The sequence below is a fragment of the Octopus bimaculoides genome, chromosome 10 (genome assembly GCF_046866305.1).
Source record: "Octopus bimaculoides isolate indiv1 chromosome 10, ASM4686630v1, whole genome shotgun sequence".
In the NCBI taxonomy this organism is placed as follows: Eukaryota; Metazoa; Mollusca; class Cephalopoda; order Octopoda; family Octopodidae; genus Octopus; species Octopus bimaculoides.
Window position 1 is genome coordinate 8,777,912 of NC_142937.1, and position 17,771 is coordinate 8,795,682.

Genomic DNA, 17,771 nt, shown 5'->3' on the forward strand with positions numbered 1-17,771 from the left:
TCCTTTGTATTCCCCCCTCTCTCTCTCTCTCTCTGACTCTCCCCCTCTCTGGAGCTACATATCTCTCTATTTAACTATCAATCTCTATCTCCCTCTCTATCTCTCTGTCTATTTATCTATCTATCTATATATATATATATATATACATACAGATGAAAAATACATTAAATGCTACAAAACATACTCGTAAGACACACACACACACACACACACACACATATATATATATATATATATATACATATATATATATATATATATATATATATATATATATATATATATATATATATATATATATATATATATATATATATATATATATATATATATATATATATATATATATGCATGTATGTACGTATGAAAAACGAACCGCCACCAACTATTGTGCCTATAATGTCTGCGCATACCTTTCAATGTCATGTATGCAATGAGGTCAGTAAAACTAACGGAAGCCTCAAAAGACATTTTAAGATCCTCAAAAAGCAGAACTTATCTGCAGCTCTTGGTGGTCCAAATCAGATATGTGGATGTCTTTTCAATACATTGTCTGGTTTAAAAAGCCACATCAGATGCCATGATGGATCTAAGGTGTAGGTACAAGACGTGGTCAGACCTCTGCATATGGAGTAGACAACCACCATGTTTATATATGTATATGTTTGTATGCTTATATATATATATATATATATATATATATATATATATATATATATATATATATATGTATATATATATATGGGAGAATATACAAAAAATAACAACAGACGAGGACAGGTGGTGTAAATAACAAAAGTATATATTAGTATGACGCTCGGGAATACGGAAAGTCTTTGACGTTTCGAGCTACGCTCTTCAACAGAAAGAATACGGAGACAAGGAGAAAAACACGGAGAAAAAAAAATTGAATAGTGTTCAGTCAACGGTCAATCATTATATATATATTAATAAATTATAGGGTAGCAAAAAAAAATTTAAGAAATTTTATTTACCACCAGTGGTCTAGCGAGAGTAAAAAACAGTCAATAGACTATGTATTATTCATTTAAAATGCAGAGATGCCTATAATAGGACATCTAACCCGCTAGAAATAGCAGCAAAAGACTACATACCACAAAAATTAGGGATAATTTCGAAAGGGAATGAAAAATAAAAACTAAAATGAAAAATAAAAACATTTACCAATCTATAGATTGGTAAATGTTTTTATTTTTCATTCCCTTTCGAAATTATCCCTAATTTTTGTGGCATGTAGACTTTTGCTGCTATTTCTAGCGGGTTAGATGTCCTATTATAGGCATCTCTGCATTTTAAATGAATATATATATATATATATATATATATATATATATATATATATGTGTGTGTGTGTGTGTGTGTGTGTGTGTGTGTGTGTTTGTATGTATATATATCTATATCTATTTATGTACACACACAGAGAAAGAGAGAGAGTATGAAAATGTGTCAGACAGATATATATATATATATATATATATATATATATATATATACAGAGAGAGAGAGAGAGAGAGAGAGAGAGAGAGAGAGAGATAGTACTGCACAAATATAAGCCGAATCATAATGATGGGATTATATCTGTGCATGACAAAAAAAAATGAAATATTTGATAAGCTGTGAACAAAAAGAAACATTAGTCTAACTCGAAAGATTTTTAAATACTATATCTACCTTTTGTGTAATGAAACCTATCAGTCTTTGCCTCTCCTCCTGACTTATGTTGTTCTTCAGCAGAGACGAATTATCAAAAATTTGATGTAAATCTACATGATTGTTTTCTCTCTCTGAAATGAAAATCGAAGTATTAATTTCTATACTTGAGATGAATATCGTTACGATTATATTATTCAATGTATAAATGTACTGAAAAGTTAATAGAAGACCAGATTCAGGCTCAGATAAGCCTGATGGTAGAAGTGTGTATATTGAAAATTGATTTGTTGGTGTAACCGTGATCTTTTGTTGATCTGATGAGCAAGTTTTCTTTATTAGTATTAATTTGTGAAAATGCAACTGCACTGTATAATGCTGAGCTTACATGTAAATAAGAACCGACGCATAATCGCTTCCATCCATATATTAATACTACACGAAGTTACGAAACACTCGAACACTCGTCATTAAATAAATATGTACTCACTTCTCATATCTCTAGATTCTATGTTTATATGTAAATGTGTGTGTGTACTTGTACACACACACAATACACACACATACACACACACACACACACACACACACACACACACACACACACACACACACACACACACACAGATCCTACAATAGAGGTGTATACACACGTGGAACTCCTTTTTACAGGAGATTAATAAAAGGATAATACGAAGAGAGTATATTACGAGGATGGAGGATAACCGCACACCAATGTGCGTGTGTATGTGAGAGCGTGTATGTGAGAGCGTGTATGTGCGTACGGAAGGGGGCTGGTGACATTGACGTATGCGTGTGTACATGTGTAGGTGTGTAAATGATGGTGTAGGTATTTGAAAGTGGTCTGTGCTAATGTGTGCGCTGGAGTGGGCGCTGGGAATTAGTCAGTGCTAGTGTGTGCGAGGTGGTGTGATGTGGTGTGGTGGTGTTGGGGTGTGGGAATGGTGAGAGTGGAGGAAACATACATATATGCATATATATATGTATATATACATATATATATATATATATATATATATATATATATATATATATATATATATATATATATATATATATATATATATATATATATATATATATATATATATATATATATAAACAAATAGTAAATGAGTATATGCATATATACGTACAGGTATGTGCATACCGACATCCACCTGTATGTATAGGTGCATATCTGGGTACAGGACATTGCAAACAAAACGTAAACAAGAAAATAATGATAATCAGAGTACAGAAAACACACAAGCCACATAGAGAACATTTTCCTTCATCAACGAGGGGGCGACCCAGAAGAAACAGGAATTTTGCAATATTATTTTATTCACCTAGTTTCACTTGTTTAAACTTTTATCGCCTTCAAAGTATTCTACATCTGAAACAATGCACCCGTCCAAGCGCGTTTTCCACTATTCGAAGAAGGGCTGCAACCCTTGTGAAATGATGCCTTTTAACGCCTCCGTCGTTTTTTTCTCCACCTCTGGCAAACCTTCTTCCGGATCAACATCCACCTGTTCTTTCATTTCACGAGAGGCATTCAGTCGTAACCGCTTTTGATCTTCCTTGAGCAAGCGAGGTACAAATTTTGTTGTAACTATTTTCATTCGCAATCACTCACTCAAAATTCGTCGGCAAAAGTTTCAGGACACACCAGCCATAGCAATAAGCACGCCAATTGTTCGGTGACAGTTCTCCAAAATCAGTTCATGGATTTTCTTTTCATTCGTTCGGGATGTCGACGGACGCCCTGAACGGCCTTGTAAGCTGTTTCAATCATGAAAAATTTTTCGGACGCCGTTTTCCCCGGCTGAAAACAGAATTTCATGGAAGCATGCTGTTCCTTCGTTTCAGCCATCACCAAAATTGACGAACAGGGGAGAGCACTACAAAACAAAGACCCACCACATGACAGTATGAGTATGACCGAAGCCGACGACACCGGTCGGCAGACTGAGGCTTGAGGATAGCATCAAGTGGTTGTATATGTGTGTGCCTCTGACTTTGTGCCCTAAAATGCTCTCTAGTAAGTGACTGAAATAGGCGAAAGATAAAAGATTATACAGAAATAATAAAGCTTCTTTGTGGGCCATATAGTCTCAACGGGTCTGTTTGAATGTTTCCTGTGACGTATATATTGTTTCCTGGACCATCCGTTGGACGAACACTCAATTTTACTGGCTCAGTGAATCGGAGTAATGCAAAATGAACCGGCCTGCTATATATAGAACAAGAGCACAAAAATATTCACTCCTGCATATTTGTTCTTTGTGTGTGTGTGTGTGTGTGTGTGCGTGCGCGCGCGCGAATATATATACATGTATACACACAAATATAGCAAATCTTGAATTGAAGGAACAGTTTATATCTATACGACTAATTGAGATGTATTATTTTACTGTTTGTTTTCAAGATAGACTTAGAAATTATCGTGCGACTAGTTTATAGTTTATTATATTTATAGCTTATAGCATAATATATTATGTGGTTGCATGAGAACCGAAATTTCTTTGTTAGACAAAGGTTGCGCAAATTTTCACCTTAAGTGTAGATATTATGATAATAGATAATAAGTCGACGTATTACTGACTTTATTTTGTCCTAAATTACTTTATATTGTTTTAAATTATTTTTTATGGCAATATTCCATTCTTAGTGAAAATTTGATGAAAATATAACCAATTTCAGAATGAGATGCGTGTGTGTGTGGTGGTGGGTTATGCAAACAAAGTGAGTATCCGATAAGCAAGTTAGAGAAACGACACCAAAATGAAGGAAATATATTTAGAATACAGTTGATAAAAAAAAAATTATTCAAATAACCTTCGTCTCTCAGAAAATCTGCCACAAATGTGTGACCACAGATCTGAAGCACGTCACAGAATTTATGATATGATTTCTTCTCTCTGATACATAACCACTCGATAAGTTTAGTAACTTTTTCTTGCTTGCTGTGGGATTCCTGCAAACACGAAAAGAAACTGAAATTTAAAAGGATATATTGATGTTTAAATTAATATCACTGAAATATGTAATACAATCAATACATACAAGATACACACGACGAACCATACTTATACATATCATTTTAAAACAGTCCCTGTTTCCACTTCTCTTAGCTCGACACTGACAAATCGTACTAATCTAGTAAAAAGTTTGGAAAAAGTACAGGGCTGGGAAACACAAGTTTTAGTAAATTCCATGAGAGTCTCTGGAGTAACCATGATATATCAAAGCAAAAGTTGAAATATTTAAAACGGTTGTCCTAACTACTCTCTTCGACACCTTATAAAAAACATATCAGTTAATTGACTAACTTTTACGCGAGGTGTCTGAAACGAATGAGAATACAAGTTGAGGAACAATGATATTGTGGTGGTGTGTAATATTCCTGATATTGGAAACTTCCTGATCAAGGCTCAGTATAGATGATGGTGAGACCATCATCTAGATGTTTATTCGATTCCTAAGCATGTCATTTGTGGGCAACTTGAAAATAATCAGTGGGGAGTCGTTAGATCACAACAATGGTATAAAGACAAATTCAGATATAACTAAAACATGAACGTATAAGATTGGGGGGATAGGGCAACATGTCTGAAAACTGAAAACTAGATCACAAAAATGTTCGTTATCTCGGAAACTATCATTGCCTTAATTGGGATTTTACAGTCAGGTAAAATGATGACTTACTTATCTGTCTTCGTATCCAAATTGCTCAAAATATCTATTTAACATAATCAGTCTGCAATCACCGTTGTAAAACATTCATAGGTCTAATAATGCACATGTATAGTCATCAAATAGAGAAATTAGTTTCCATATCACGATATTGTAAATAACAAACATATTAAGTACTTTTACATATTTAAATGTAGATAAATTATTCAGAATATTTTGCAGTACATTTCTATTTGTTTTGAAGTTTTTTAAGCGTTTTTCCAGTCGAGCAGGTTGAACTGGGGAAACAGAAGACGAAACACTAAATACATGTAGTAGAGATTTATTTACATAAACGACTATAGATGTCTACATATATATATAACTTTACTCATTTGTATATATATATACGCTCGTACATACACACACACACATACACAAACTCACGCACGCACACACACACACACACACATATATAATGTATGTATATATGTATGTATGTATGTATGTATGAATATATGTATGAATGTATGTATAAATGGATGGATGGATGGATGGATGGATGGATATACTCTTTTACTCTTTTACTTGTTTCAGTCATTTGACTGTGGCCATGCTGGAGCACCGCCTTTAGTCGAGCAAATCGACCCCAGGACTTATTCTTTAGAAGACTGGTACTTATTCTATCGGTCTCTATTGCCGAACTGCTAATGTTACGGGGACATAAACATACCAGCATCGGTTGTCAAGCGATGTTGGGGGGACAAACACAGACACACAAACACACACACACACACACACACACATATATATATATATATATATATACATATATACGACGGGCTTCTTTCAGTTTCCGTCTACCAAATCCACTCACAAGGCTTTGGTTGGCCCGAGGCTATAGTAGGAGACACTTGCCCAAGATGCCACGCAGTGGGACTGAACCCGGGACCATGTGGTTGGTAAGCAAACTACTTACCACACAGCCACTCCTACGCCTATTGGACATATATTTAATAATTATAAAACAATAAGATGGAATGGACAGGTTTTAATCACAATCCCAACAATTGTTTCTGTGCAATGATAATAGCAGTTAGTTATTCAGTTTTTCATATTATACCATACTATTCCATAAGATATAGAAATAACTACATAGATAAATATAACCCAGTAACAACTGTGTACTAGCTCATCATCAGGTGATTAGCTGGACCACGTTCAGTTTCCCATCGATATATATTCCTCAATATATCTTTAGCATTCTCTCTATAATGGATAAATTATAGATTCAAATAAATCGAAGTCATAAAAATATCAAATATAGTGATGGCAGTAGAAACTCGAAAATATAGATTACAAAAGAAATAGACCAAACTTACTTAATGGAAATAAACATTAAAAGTATAAATATAAATCAAACCTAAAATTCTGTCTTTTTTATTCTATCATAAACATGTCTGTCTTTTTATAAAGATAGATTAACACACTGATATATACAGACTAGACGTATTCGTTATCTCTTTTGTCTGTAAATGTTTTTCTTCAAAAGAGTCGTGGTCATCCTATTAGCCTAGCAGGATATCAACTTGTCTGCCAGTCCACTAATAAAACTTGATTTTTGTCGTCCTGGTACGCATGACATTTAATTAGTCTTTAAAAGATTCCTAGCGCACAAGAAGAGATTAATTCGCCTGCACCTACATACACATAGATCTTCATTTACTCAGTGCATATACATGCATCCATATATATATATATATATATATATATATATATATATATATATATATATATATATATATATATATATATATATATATATATATATATATATATATATATATTCATAAACAGGCGTATGTGTGTGTGTATTTAATTTTTTTTTCCAGAACCAGCTCTATAATGTAGAGTTTATCAATATCATATACATAATATATGTGCAGATAAACGCTACTAGCTGCGGTATTTCGTTCGGGAATGTGCCTTTAAAAGCATATGGTTTTAGAAAGGCACGGTACACTTCAAAACTAGTAAAACCGCAATTGCTCGGGACTGAACAAGAACAATAGATGTCGATATGTCACAGTTTTTACTCTGCTCATCAGTGTCGTAAGCTATAGCCATCTCCGAATCCGAATCTGCCAGTCATATTTAATATATATATATATAAAATATCAAAGGTGCACAAATAACGTACTCCAAATGAATTAAAAAGGTGATATAATCCAATGGTAGAGAGAAATCCATGAATCATACCCGGATTTTCCACATTACACACAAGGCGGTGCGCCATCATAGCCTCAGTCAAATGTCTGAAACAGGTAAAAAAAAGTGTATATATATATTTGAATAAAAGAAGTGTAAAAATATCGCTTGCCAAAGATGAAAGCGAAAGCTTCAAAGACCACCAATCCTACGATAAATAAAAATAATAAGGTAGAAGTCTTGCTAACCACCTCCGTATTACTGTTTTTAACAGTAATAATACTTTTATATAGTTGCTTATATACATATATATATATATATATATATATATATATATATATATATATATATATATATATATATATATATATATATATATATATATATATATGCATATAATTATTACAATTAAAAGGGTAAAGGTTTATCAATTTATTAATTTAATAAATCAGCAATAAATAATTTTTACCAAGCTCTTCGGTATGTAAACACCATTATCGGTGGAGAACTTATTTAAAAGTTCTTATACATTTATAAACATAATTAAGGGATCAGCAAACATTTGCTTCACCACATACCGAAGTTCAGAAATAGCAGCTAAAAAGTTGGAGTCTCAGCTTTTTTAGCTGCTATTTCTGAACTTCGGTATGTGGTGAAGCAAATGTTTGCTGATCCCTTAATTATGTATATATATATATATATATATATATATATATATATATATATATATATATATATATATATATCGCAGAATATAGAGCACAATTGAAATTTAATGATAGAAGTATCTCAATAGTGTAAGCAATACCAATATCCCATACTTAATGTATGTCTGTTGTTAAATAAGCCATGTATGTATGTATGCATGTATGTATGTATGCATGCACGCATGTATGTATATATGTAAATATGCATATACAGAGATGTATATCTTATAATAGTCACTGTGCGTCGTGATGTACATATGTAACCTAAACACCATTCGTTTCGGAAATAATTCAATATATTTAAATTCAATTACAAAAACATTTCCGGAACAAAACTCTCTTTATCGCTATGCGAAGCTCGAGATTGAACCAGAACCCTCTTGACTGAGTTATTCCCACAATATGCAATACGGTCCATGTTTACTATGGTTGAAATGAGAATATTTTGCTGACTTGTATCAAGCGCAATATGTTAACAAATGTGTAGCAAAAATAAATAATCATTACAAATTCAAATTCATTCAAAATATGAAAGGTTTGTTGTGTTTTTATAGAATTTAACACCTTTCTTTGACATGTTTTCTATTTGTCTGAAATCAATATATGTACATACATAATAGAAAATCTGTGTTGAAGACTTTTGTTTTTAGGGGTTTTTCTTTTTTTTTTTTTTTTTTTTACAAACTAATTTCTTAATATCAAACACTTTGCTGTCACAAAAGTCTTGGTTTGATAAACTGCCTAAGCAACTCAGTTGTCGCTCGGGGAGCTGAAAATAGCAACCGAAATTCTTACAAATCACCACTTAAGAAGGGATTATTCTATTAATAAGGCTTATATTGAATATTAGCGCGTTTCAGGTTATATTTTTGTGAGATAATTCCTATTAATAAATGATAAATGGTCATGATTGCAGCACTTTTGTTTTTCAATTACAGCTAATATACTATTACTGAACAAAACCACAGTTTACTTTAATGCAAGAAGAGAAGGCTTCTGCACGGGCCCATGCACTGCTGCATAGCAAGCTAATTTCCCTCAAATTAGACATTACTTACTTAACCTAAGGAAGGATAAATTTTTAAATGTAATCCCGTATTCAAAACAAACACGATAATCTTTATAAAAAGATGGTAAGCTGGTCGGTTGGCTGGTTGATTTATTGATTTCTAAGTTACGTTGTAGAGAGAAAGGGAAAACAGTAGAAGAGGGACAATTAGTATAAGAGGAACAGGGCAAGTGCACATAGTAGGCTTAGTAGCAAACAATGAGTAAAGAACGCTATACACGGGAACAGTGAGGCAGAAAGACTCATAGAAGTATAGGGAGAGGAGGACATGCTGGAAGTGAGGTAGGAAATGTCACAGTTAAAGATAAAGGGAGAGAAAGATAGAGAGAGAGAGGGCAGTATAATAAAGAGCAATTTATTATAGCATAAAAAATATTAGTAGAAATAAAAGATAGATAAAAGAAAGTACAGGGAATAAAAGATAGAGGGGAACTGAAAGAATGAGTTGGAGGAAAAGCTGATAAATAGAGTAGAAAGAGAACAGGCGAACGAGAGAGAGAAAGTGCGTAGGTGAGAGGGTGAAAGGTCGAAAGTCGATAGGGAAAGGGTGGTCAGTAATAAACATATTATGGAAGAAATTAAAGCATTTATTTAAAACTTTATTTGAAAAAGAATAAAAATAGAGGTACAAAGAATAGATTTATCAATTGAAAAGGTATTTAAACAGTTCGACGTGTAAATGTTTTATATTCCTCTCAATAAATCAACGTTTTATAGAGAGAAATAAACATAAATGAAAATATCTTTGTATCAAATATAAATAGAGAAACAAGTTCGTATTACGTAAAGTGAGAATATGAACTGACACATTCAGAAATACGAATGTGTGTATGTATTAGATATATACTCACACAAAATATATAAATATATATATATGCATACACAAATGCATGCACATACATTCACACAGATATACATGCATACAAATTCACACACATACACGCCTATCCACATACACACATGTATGTCAATTTCAATCTAAAATATCTCTCTTTTGAAAATTTCCATTCATTTCATTATATTTTATAAGCACAAAGAAATTTGATGGAAACTGAAGTATGATTTGTATATGCACGCCATATTTCCTCTTATTACCCTTGGTGACAAAAGCATACTTCCAAAGTTACCCTTCATCTGCCAGGTGACTCTTTTGTATATTTAACCCCGCTCAAGTCTACAAGAAACACCTCGTCCATTGTTCTACTAGCGTGAGACAGATAAAAACGTTTCGTTTTACATCTACAATCTGATTTCTGGCATTGTTCGTAGTACTGATATTCCATCAGTGATCTGGTTGTTGATGTTCGGCGAAATGTTTGAACACTTTATAGTATTTAGCATTATGGAGAAGGAAATAAAAGAAACAACGTTACAATATATACCCGTGTTTTAAGCGGATATCATATTTCTTCCATGTAATTGTTTAGTTTTAACACGTGATCTCAGATCAAGCCATTGTGAAGCAACAACGAAATGTATGATTGAGTATGCAAGTATCATGGTATGTATATGCTGTGTTTATGTGTATGTCTATGATGCGTGTCTTTAACATACAACATTTGAAATGGTGAACAACCAATATATCTTTGCAACGTCTTCATAGATTTGATAGGCCTAGATAAAAAAAGATTTCTTACTTTCACTGTTAAAGGCAGATTACGTGTAGTAACTGAGTTAATGCTTATAATTTTGGCATCTCCATGCTTGACCCGGTCTTGATGTGTTAAATCAAGACTCTTCATCAACTCAAAAGTTTCTCAGATATCACACAAACGTTGGATCGCAATCAGATCATATAATATGCTTATTAGGATGATAACCATAACTATGGCTACAGTTCTCATATAAATAGTCGGCTTTAGGACATGGATTAATGGTATCATGATTCTGGTGTTTGATCGCAGCTTTGAATGAAGTTGATCAAATCAATAAATGTCACATCTAACTCCGTTGTAACATATGGACTTTGGATGGGGACATGTTTAATTATCACTCCTTGGAAATCGAAAAGAAACCAAAAGTTTCTCATTTATTTAATGACGCGGGATGTCAATCCTCTACAGGCAGTCAGGGCACCGATAACATATCTTTGAGCATCCCCTAACACTTTCTCCAAATAAACCAATTTAAACTACCTGGATATTGCATATGTCCCAAACAACATCAAACATAATTTTTGGTGTCAGTAGAGTCAGCTCACGGTAATAGTTGTTCTTGGTGCCCGGATCATTATATCAGAATCATGAAATCGTCAGCAACATTCTTATTTGTGACCTCCAGAGAGTATGCCTATGAAATCTTACATGCATTAATTTAATGAAATACTCTGTACGTTTATTTAGTAGGTGAGTAAAATGGGATCCCAACATATTGTTTTTTACTTAGTATGTATCTGAAGTTAACCAATTGCACTGAGAGATAAACGGAGAAGATACTAATAGCAAAAGAAAATTGCGATAGATGCAAATCTACGCTGATATACCTGCGCATACACCCTCATAGACTTCACTTATATAGCATTAAACTACCACAGATTTTAATGGAACTGAACCGGTAACTATGTTGCAATAAACGAACATCTTACTCAGTTATACATTGTTTAATTTTAAAACAATTTTTCTGAATCCCCAACAACAATTCTTTATATTTCTTAATTCTTCAATCGCTAAAATTTCAGTTGGTAAAACAAGACAATATTTCACCAAAACATCACGAACATACGTGAAACGTCTTGTGATATTTTCGGTAATTTCAAAATAATTTTCATCAATATTTTATACTCTTAAAATTTTGTCAATGTTTTAAACATTAGCGAAAATTTAATCCAATATTGAGTGTAATAACTTTCCATACAGCCAATCCAGTATGTTTACTCCAGAAGCGAGTGAAAGAGGTATTAAATGTTTTGAAATGTGCAATTCCAGAAACAGTGAACCGAAAGAAAGAAGGTGCTGTGATATGCCAGGTGGGTTTAGCTATGGTTAAAGAAGGAGAGGCCGCAATTTATGTAAGTAGTAATGATTGAGGTTAGTTGGTGAGTAAATTTTGACAGTCAGTTCTATTTTAGTATGGACGGTTTAAGATATTTATGTGTAACAAGCACTGCCTCACAGTTGTGAGCAGTACCTTAATATTGATCTAATTTGAGCATTGTAGAGCTGATCAGACCTAAAGTAATTGCAGTGCGTACGAGAAAAAGCAGTGTCTGTAGTGTTGTTTTGACAAGGTTTAGTACATGAGGACGCCATGTGCTATCAAATGTGGCTGTGAGACGCAGCACTTGTAGTGAATTTAATTGTTTCGGTTTAGTGTCGTTCCAATTAAGAGAGACAAAAGAAGGAGATATTTCATATGTGTAACAACAGTATCGTTGTCCCGTCCAAATATATTAGGATGCTATGAAGCTTTTCATCCATCGTTTTAGTTTAGGTCTAGTTTAAAGTGTTTGCATTGCATATATATATATATGACTGCAAGTACGCGTACGTGTGTGTGTGTGAGTGTGTGTGTGTGTGTGTGTATTTGCGTGTATGTACCACAGATAGATAGATAGATAGATAGATAGATAGATAGATAGATAGATAGACAGACAGACAGACAGACAGACAGACAGACAGATAGATAGATAGACAGATAGATAGATAGATAGATAGATAGATAGATAGATAGATAGATAGATAGATAGAATCATACAATAGTAACGAAGAGTTATCTTGAGCTCGGCACTGTTTCATGCTTTTCCGAAAAGTGTTTACAAGAATCTTAACTATATCTATGACCAGACGCTCCAATTCTATGATCTGTCTGTATGGTTTACATATGAATGTTACCTGCTGAAAGTTTGTAAACAAAAATCCTATGTGTTAGACGGATGGTTTGGTAATGGATGCTTAATCTGCTCTGTTTGTTGTGACAGCCTACAATGTTATAGCATTATAACATCAAGACATCTCTAGATCAGAACGTTTAACAACTTTGATGTAGGTTTTATAAATTTTGGACAACAGTTCGGTGATCGATCGGATATTTACTGAAGCAGAATGTCTGGTAGTTGTTGCCAAGGTGTATTACACAATGAACAATGAAATAGACTTTAACTTTATTCACCAAAAGAAATTCGCGTGTATTGAAGAAACTAAAGAAGCGTTGGTTGCTGGGATTTTTGTGATCAGATCTATTTTGAAATGATAGATCCCTGCGTTGTAAGAAGCTTGGTTTTGGGGTCAGTCTCCGGCCGATCAAAAGCCTTGTGAGTAGATTCGGTAGACGAAAACTGAGAGAACATCGTATACACACACAGACACACACATACACATATGTATGTATTATGTATGTATGTATTTAATTAGAGGATGTGTAAACCTCATGAAGGGATGGTTTCATCCAAGAAAATACTTTTTCGATACCTAGTATTTTGGGGTAATGAATTTCCTTAAAATAATAGCTATATATAAAAATATAGTTTATATTCACTTAAAAGAACAAAAGAAAATGGAGATTAGAAGGTCAATAATTGTTTATTATTAACAGCAACTTGGTCATCTTCACTTAAATCTGTTTCAATTAAAGCTCAATAAACATTAAATTGACATTAATGTGAGATGAGTACAATATCATCAGAGGCAAAGAAAGATGTATATTTGCATGTTATATGCATGCTTATGAATTCATTTTTGTTTGCTAAAATGAATTCTTAAGCACCCATATAACATCCATATGTACATCTTTTTTGCCTCTGATGATATTGTACTCATCTCACATTAATGCAAATTTAATGTTTATAGAGCATTAATTGAAACGGACTTAAGCGAAGATGACCAATTTGCTGTTAATAATAAACAATTAACTTCCTAATCTCTGTTTTCTTTTCTTCTTTTAAATATATCTATATCTATCTATATATCTATCTATCAAGATATTAGATTTATATAGATATAGATATATGTATACTCTTTTACTTTTACTCATTTGACTGTGGCCATGCTGGAGCACCACCTTTAGTCGAGCAAATCACCACCAGGACTTATTCTTTGTAAGCCAGGTACTTATTCTATCGGTTCTTTTGCGGAACCGCTAAGTTACGGGGACTTAAACATACCAGCATCGGTTGTCAAGCGATGTTGAGGGGGACAAACATAGACACACAAACATATACACACACACACATACATATATATATATATATACATATATATATATATATATATATATATATATACATATATACGACGGGCTTCTTTTAGGTTTCGTCTACCAAATCCACTCACAAGGCTTTGGTCGGCCCGAGGCTATAGTAGAAAACACTTGCCCAAGGTGCCACGCATTGGGACTGAACCCGAAACCATGTAGTTGGTAAGCAAGCTACTTACCACACAGCCACTCCTACGCCTATATATATATATATATATATATATATATATATATATATATATATATATATATATATATATATATATATATATATATATATATATATATATATATATATATATATATATATATATATAGATATAGATATATCTATGTATATATGTATATGTGTGTATTTGTGTATGTCATTGTGCCTGTGTTTGACGCCCCCTACACACCTTGAGAACCGGTACTGGTGTGTTCACGTCCCCGTAACATAGCGGTTCGGTAAAGAGAGGGATAGAATAAGTACTAGGCTTTCAATTATCAAGTACTGGGGTTGAGATTCGTTCAACTAAAATTCTTCAAGGTGGCACCCCAACATAACCATAGTCTCATGAGTGAAACAAGTAAAAGATAAAAGAAACACTAATTTATGCGTTGATATATCTGTCTATACCAGTGTCAAGTGCAGACTATCCTAATTACAGTGATAAAGAAAGGTAACTTTTAATCAGTTGAGATTGCAACCGTTATCAGAAAAAATGTCAGTAACTTTAATTGACATTAATCGGAAAACTTTAGTAGCTTTAATAACTTTAATGGACATTAATCTGCAAAGAAGTGAGAACCTCCTCAAAATGTCATTAGACCAAACACTGAATGGAGTTATGCAGGGGTGAGAATTTGATCTTTGATAGTCTTGCTCACAACTCCGACCACTTTTTGTTCTTGGTCGATCTCAAAATAATATAATACACAGAACTATCAAGAATTGAGGACGATGGTTAGACATGTATCTTAAATAACAAAGAATTCAATGATGTAACAAATGAAAATAATAACAGTGGTAATTCTCCCTAAGGTGTTTTCTGCGATCGCGCAATTAGCAAATTGTTCCTACAAGAAAACACTATATATTTTAGATCTTTTGGAAACTTTTCCTTCCATTGTGTTTCGTTGTGGAGGCCTCATCAGACTGAAACTTGTCGGGAGTTATCATCATAATTACTAGTGTTAAGAATCAGCTCCTACACATTCCACATGGTGTGTGTTTTAAAAGTAATATTCATTAACTTAAGCAACTTTAACAACTTTACTCCACATTACGTTTTAATTTCGATGGTTTGAAAATTGTTTTGTCTCACCATATTTAGTGTGGAAGCATGCGATTGTTTATATGTTCTTAATTACAAGACGCTCTTGTTGGAAAATGCTACAATGTGATTGTATCAATTTTTCAAGCTATTTGGACGTGTTTAAGAATGGAAATAGACATACGTAACCTTTGAATGGAAACTGATTTCCAGAGCTTTTTTTGCAGATATTTGTTATGTCTGTGAGAATGTCAGCGAAATTAAAGAGTTACAAAAAGGAATTGAAATCTAGTTGTGGTTTTCTTTCACTACATTGCTGTTGTACTTATTCCGCCCGCAAATTACTGCTTTTTATCACAGATAATATGTCCGCTACCAACCCGTCTCTAGGCTTATGTAAGACTGCATAACACAACGTTTCTTTCCTTAGTGCAATATGGGAATGATGTAGATGCAAATTCGAGACCACTTTGAGATACTTTTCTTTGTCGATTAATTGAGTGCAGCACATGGGATAACTAAAAGGAAATCCATGATTTTGAGATTAAACAATAGCTTTAAGCTGTTAAGATTACTTATAATGCTATAAAACTTATAGACTGTTGTATTTATACTGTTAGAAGGAAATAACAATAAGAAATGTTAAAAGTTTATAAAACGACGAAACGTTGCCCACAATATATTTGTCGATGGGAAGCTTAATCATCGTTACAGTTTCTATATTTTTCCTATATTAAAGCAGCAGGTAAACTATAGAATGGAATGTATAAAATCTAATGGACCATGAAGGCAGAGCTGTCGATATACTTATCCTTGCAGTTGACGAAGGCAACTTAATTTGAAAGATGATATTTTCTTGACGTCATTTACTTCGACCGGAAATCCTACGTACAGCAATAAATTGGATGATGTATATCTTAACAACCATAGTGAAATGAAGTGCAAAGTTGGCCTCGAAAGGATTAAAAGCGTAGAGCGAAAACAAACATAACTAAATACTATAACACATTTTCTCCCTCCCACTGCTCGGTGGAAAGTGTAAAAGCAAATAAAACAAAGGCATATGCGTGAGTCAAACATAATGTGTTACTGCTGTCATCGGAGCATTGTGTTCAATACCACCCAACGTGAAGAAATATTTGGATACTTTGGAAATATCCTACAATCTTGGAGTATTGCAAAAATCGGCTTTACTTGGAACTGAACGCATTTTACGTAAAGTACTGACTGTCTAAGGTCTTTGTGATTCGATAGACAATACAAATCCCCAGGTACCAGGACCTAGCTATTGAGTTACAAAGACTATGGGAACGTAGGGGGAAACGTATTCCTGTAGTTATAGGTATATTAGGAACTAGCCCTAAAGATTTGAACAGGTGGATAGAGGAAATAGGCATAAAGCCTAGTTCAGTGCACCGCTAGAAAACAGTGTTATTAGAGACAGCTAGGATGCTTAGAAAAGTTCTTAGCATCTAAGGTTTCTTTTTGTAGTCCGATGTTAGATTTTTTTCTTTTCCAACAGTTTAATTTGCTGTGCGTACATGAAATAATAAAAAGAATATTTTTGTTATTAGCTTCAAGGTTTCGGAAAACACAAGATACGATGACCGTTTAAGAAAGAACACGTATAACAACTTGTGTAATGAGAAAAATAGTTGTACAAAGACGACGAGAGGGACGAAAAACGTTATACAACTATAATACAGAAAAGTCAGCAATTTATAAAATAAAATAATGATACAGAAATAAAAGACATATTTAATAAATCCCACAATAATTTTAAAATGATGAAATTAAGAAGAAATATAGGATGAAAAATATTTAGGATTCATCTCGCATACAGAAGAGAAACTGCATGCAAAGTTGAGTTAGAGCACACGAGTTCCAACTTGCCTCTCATTGCAGCTGCTGTCTCGTACATCCAAAAATATTTATTTGCAGTTTTGAACTTGGTCGGAGTAGATAACGTTTTGTAATATTTTGGTATTG

At 33.3% G+C, this 17,771-nt stretch overlaps 1 protein-coding gene across 4 annotated transcripts in view; it reads right to left on the minus strand.

The window, feature by feature from the left end:
* LOC106868734 (uncharacterized) overlaps positions 1-17,771 on the minus strand; it is a 347,617-nt gene that overhangs the window by 23,289 nt on the left and 306,557 nt on the right. For all 4 annotated transcript variants that reach the window (XM_089358357.1, XM_089358358.1, XM_089358355.1 and 1 more), the window contains 2 exons: positions 4,516-4,654; positions 1,693-1,805 (listed from right to left, as the gene is read on the minus strand). In XM_089358357.1, coding sequence (XP_089214483.1) covers positions 1,693-1,805; positions 4,516-4,654 — 252 coding nt within the window. The remainder of the gene's footprint in view (positions 1-1,692; positions 1,806-4,515; positions 4,655-17,771) is intronic.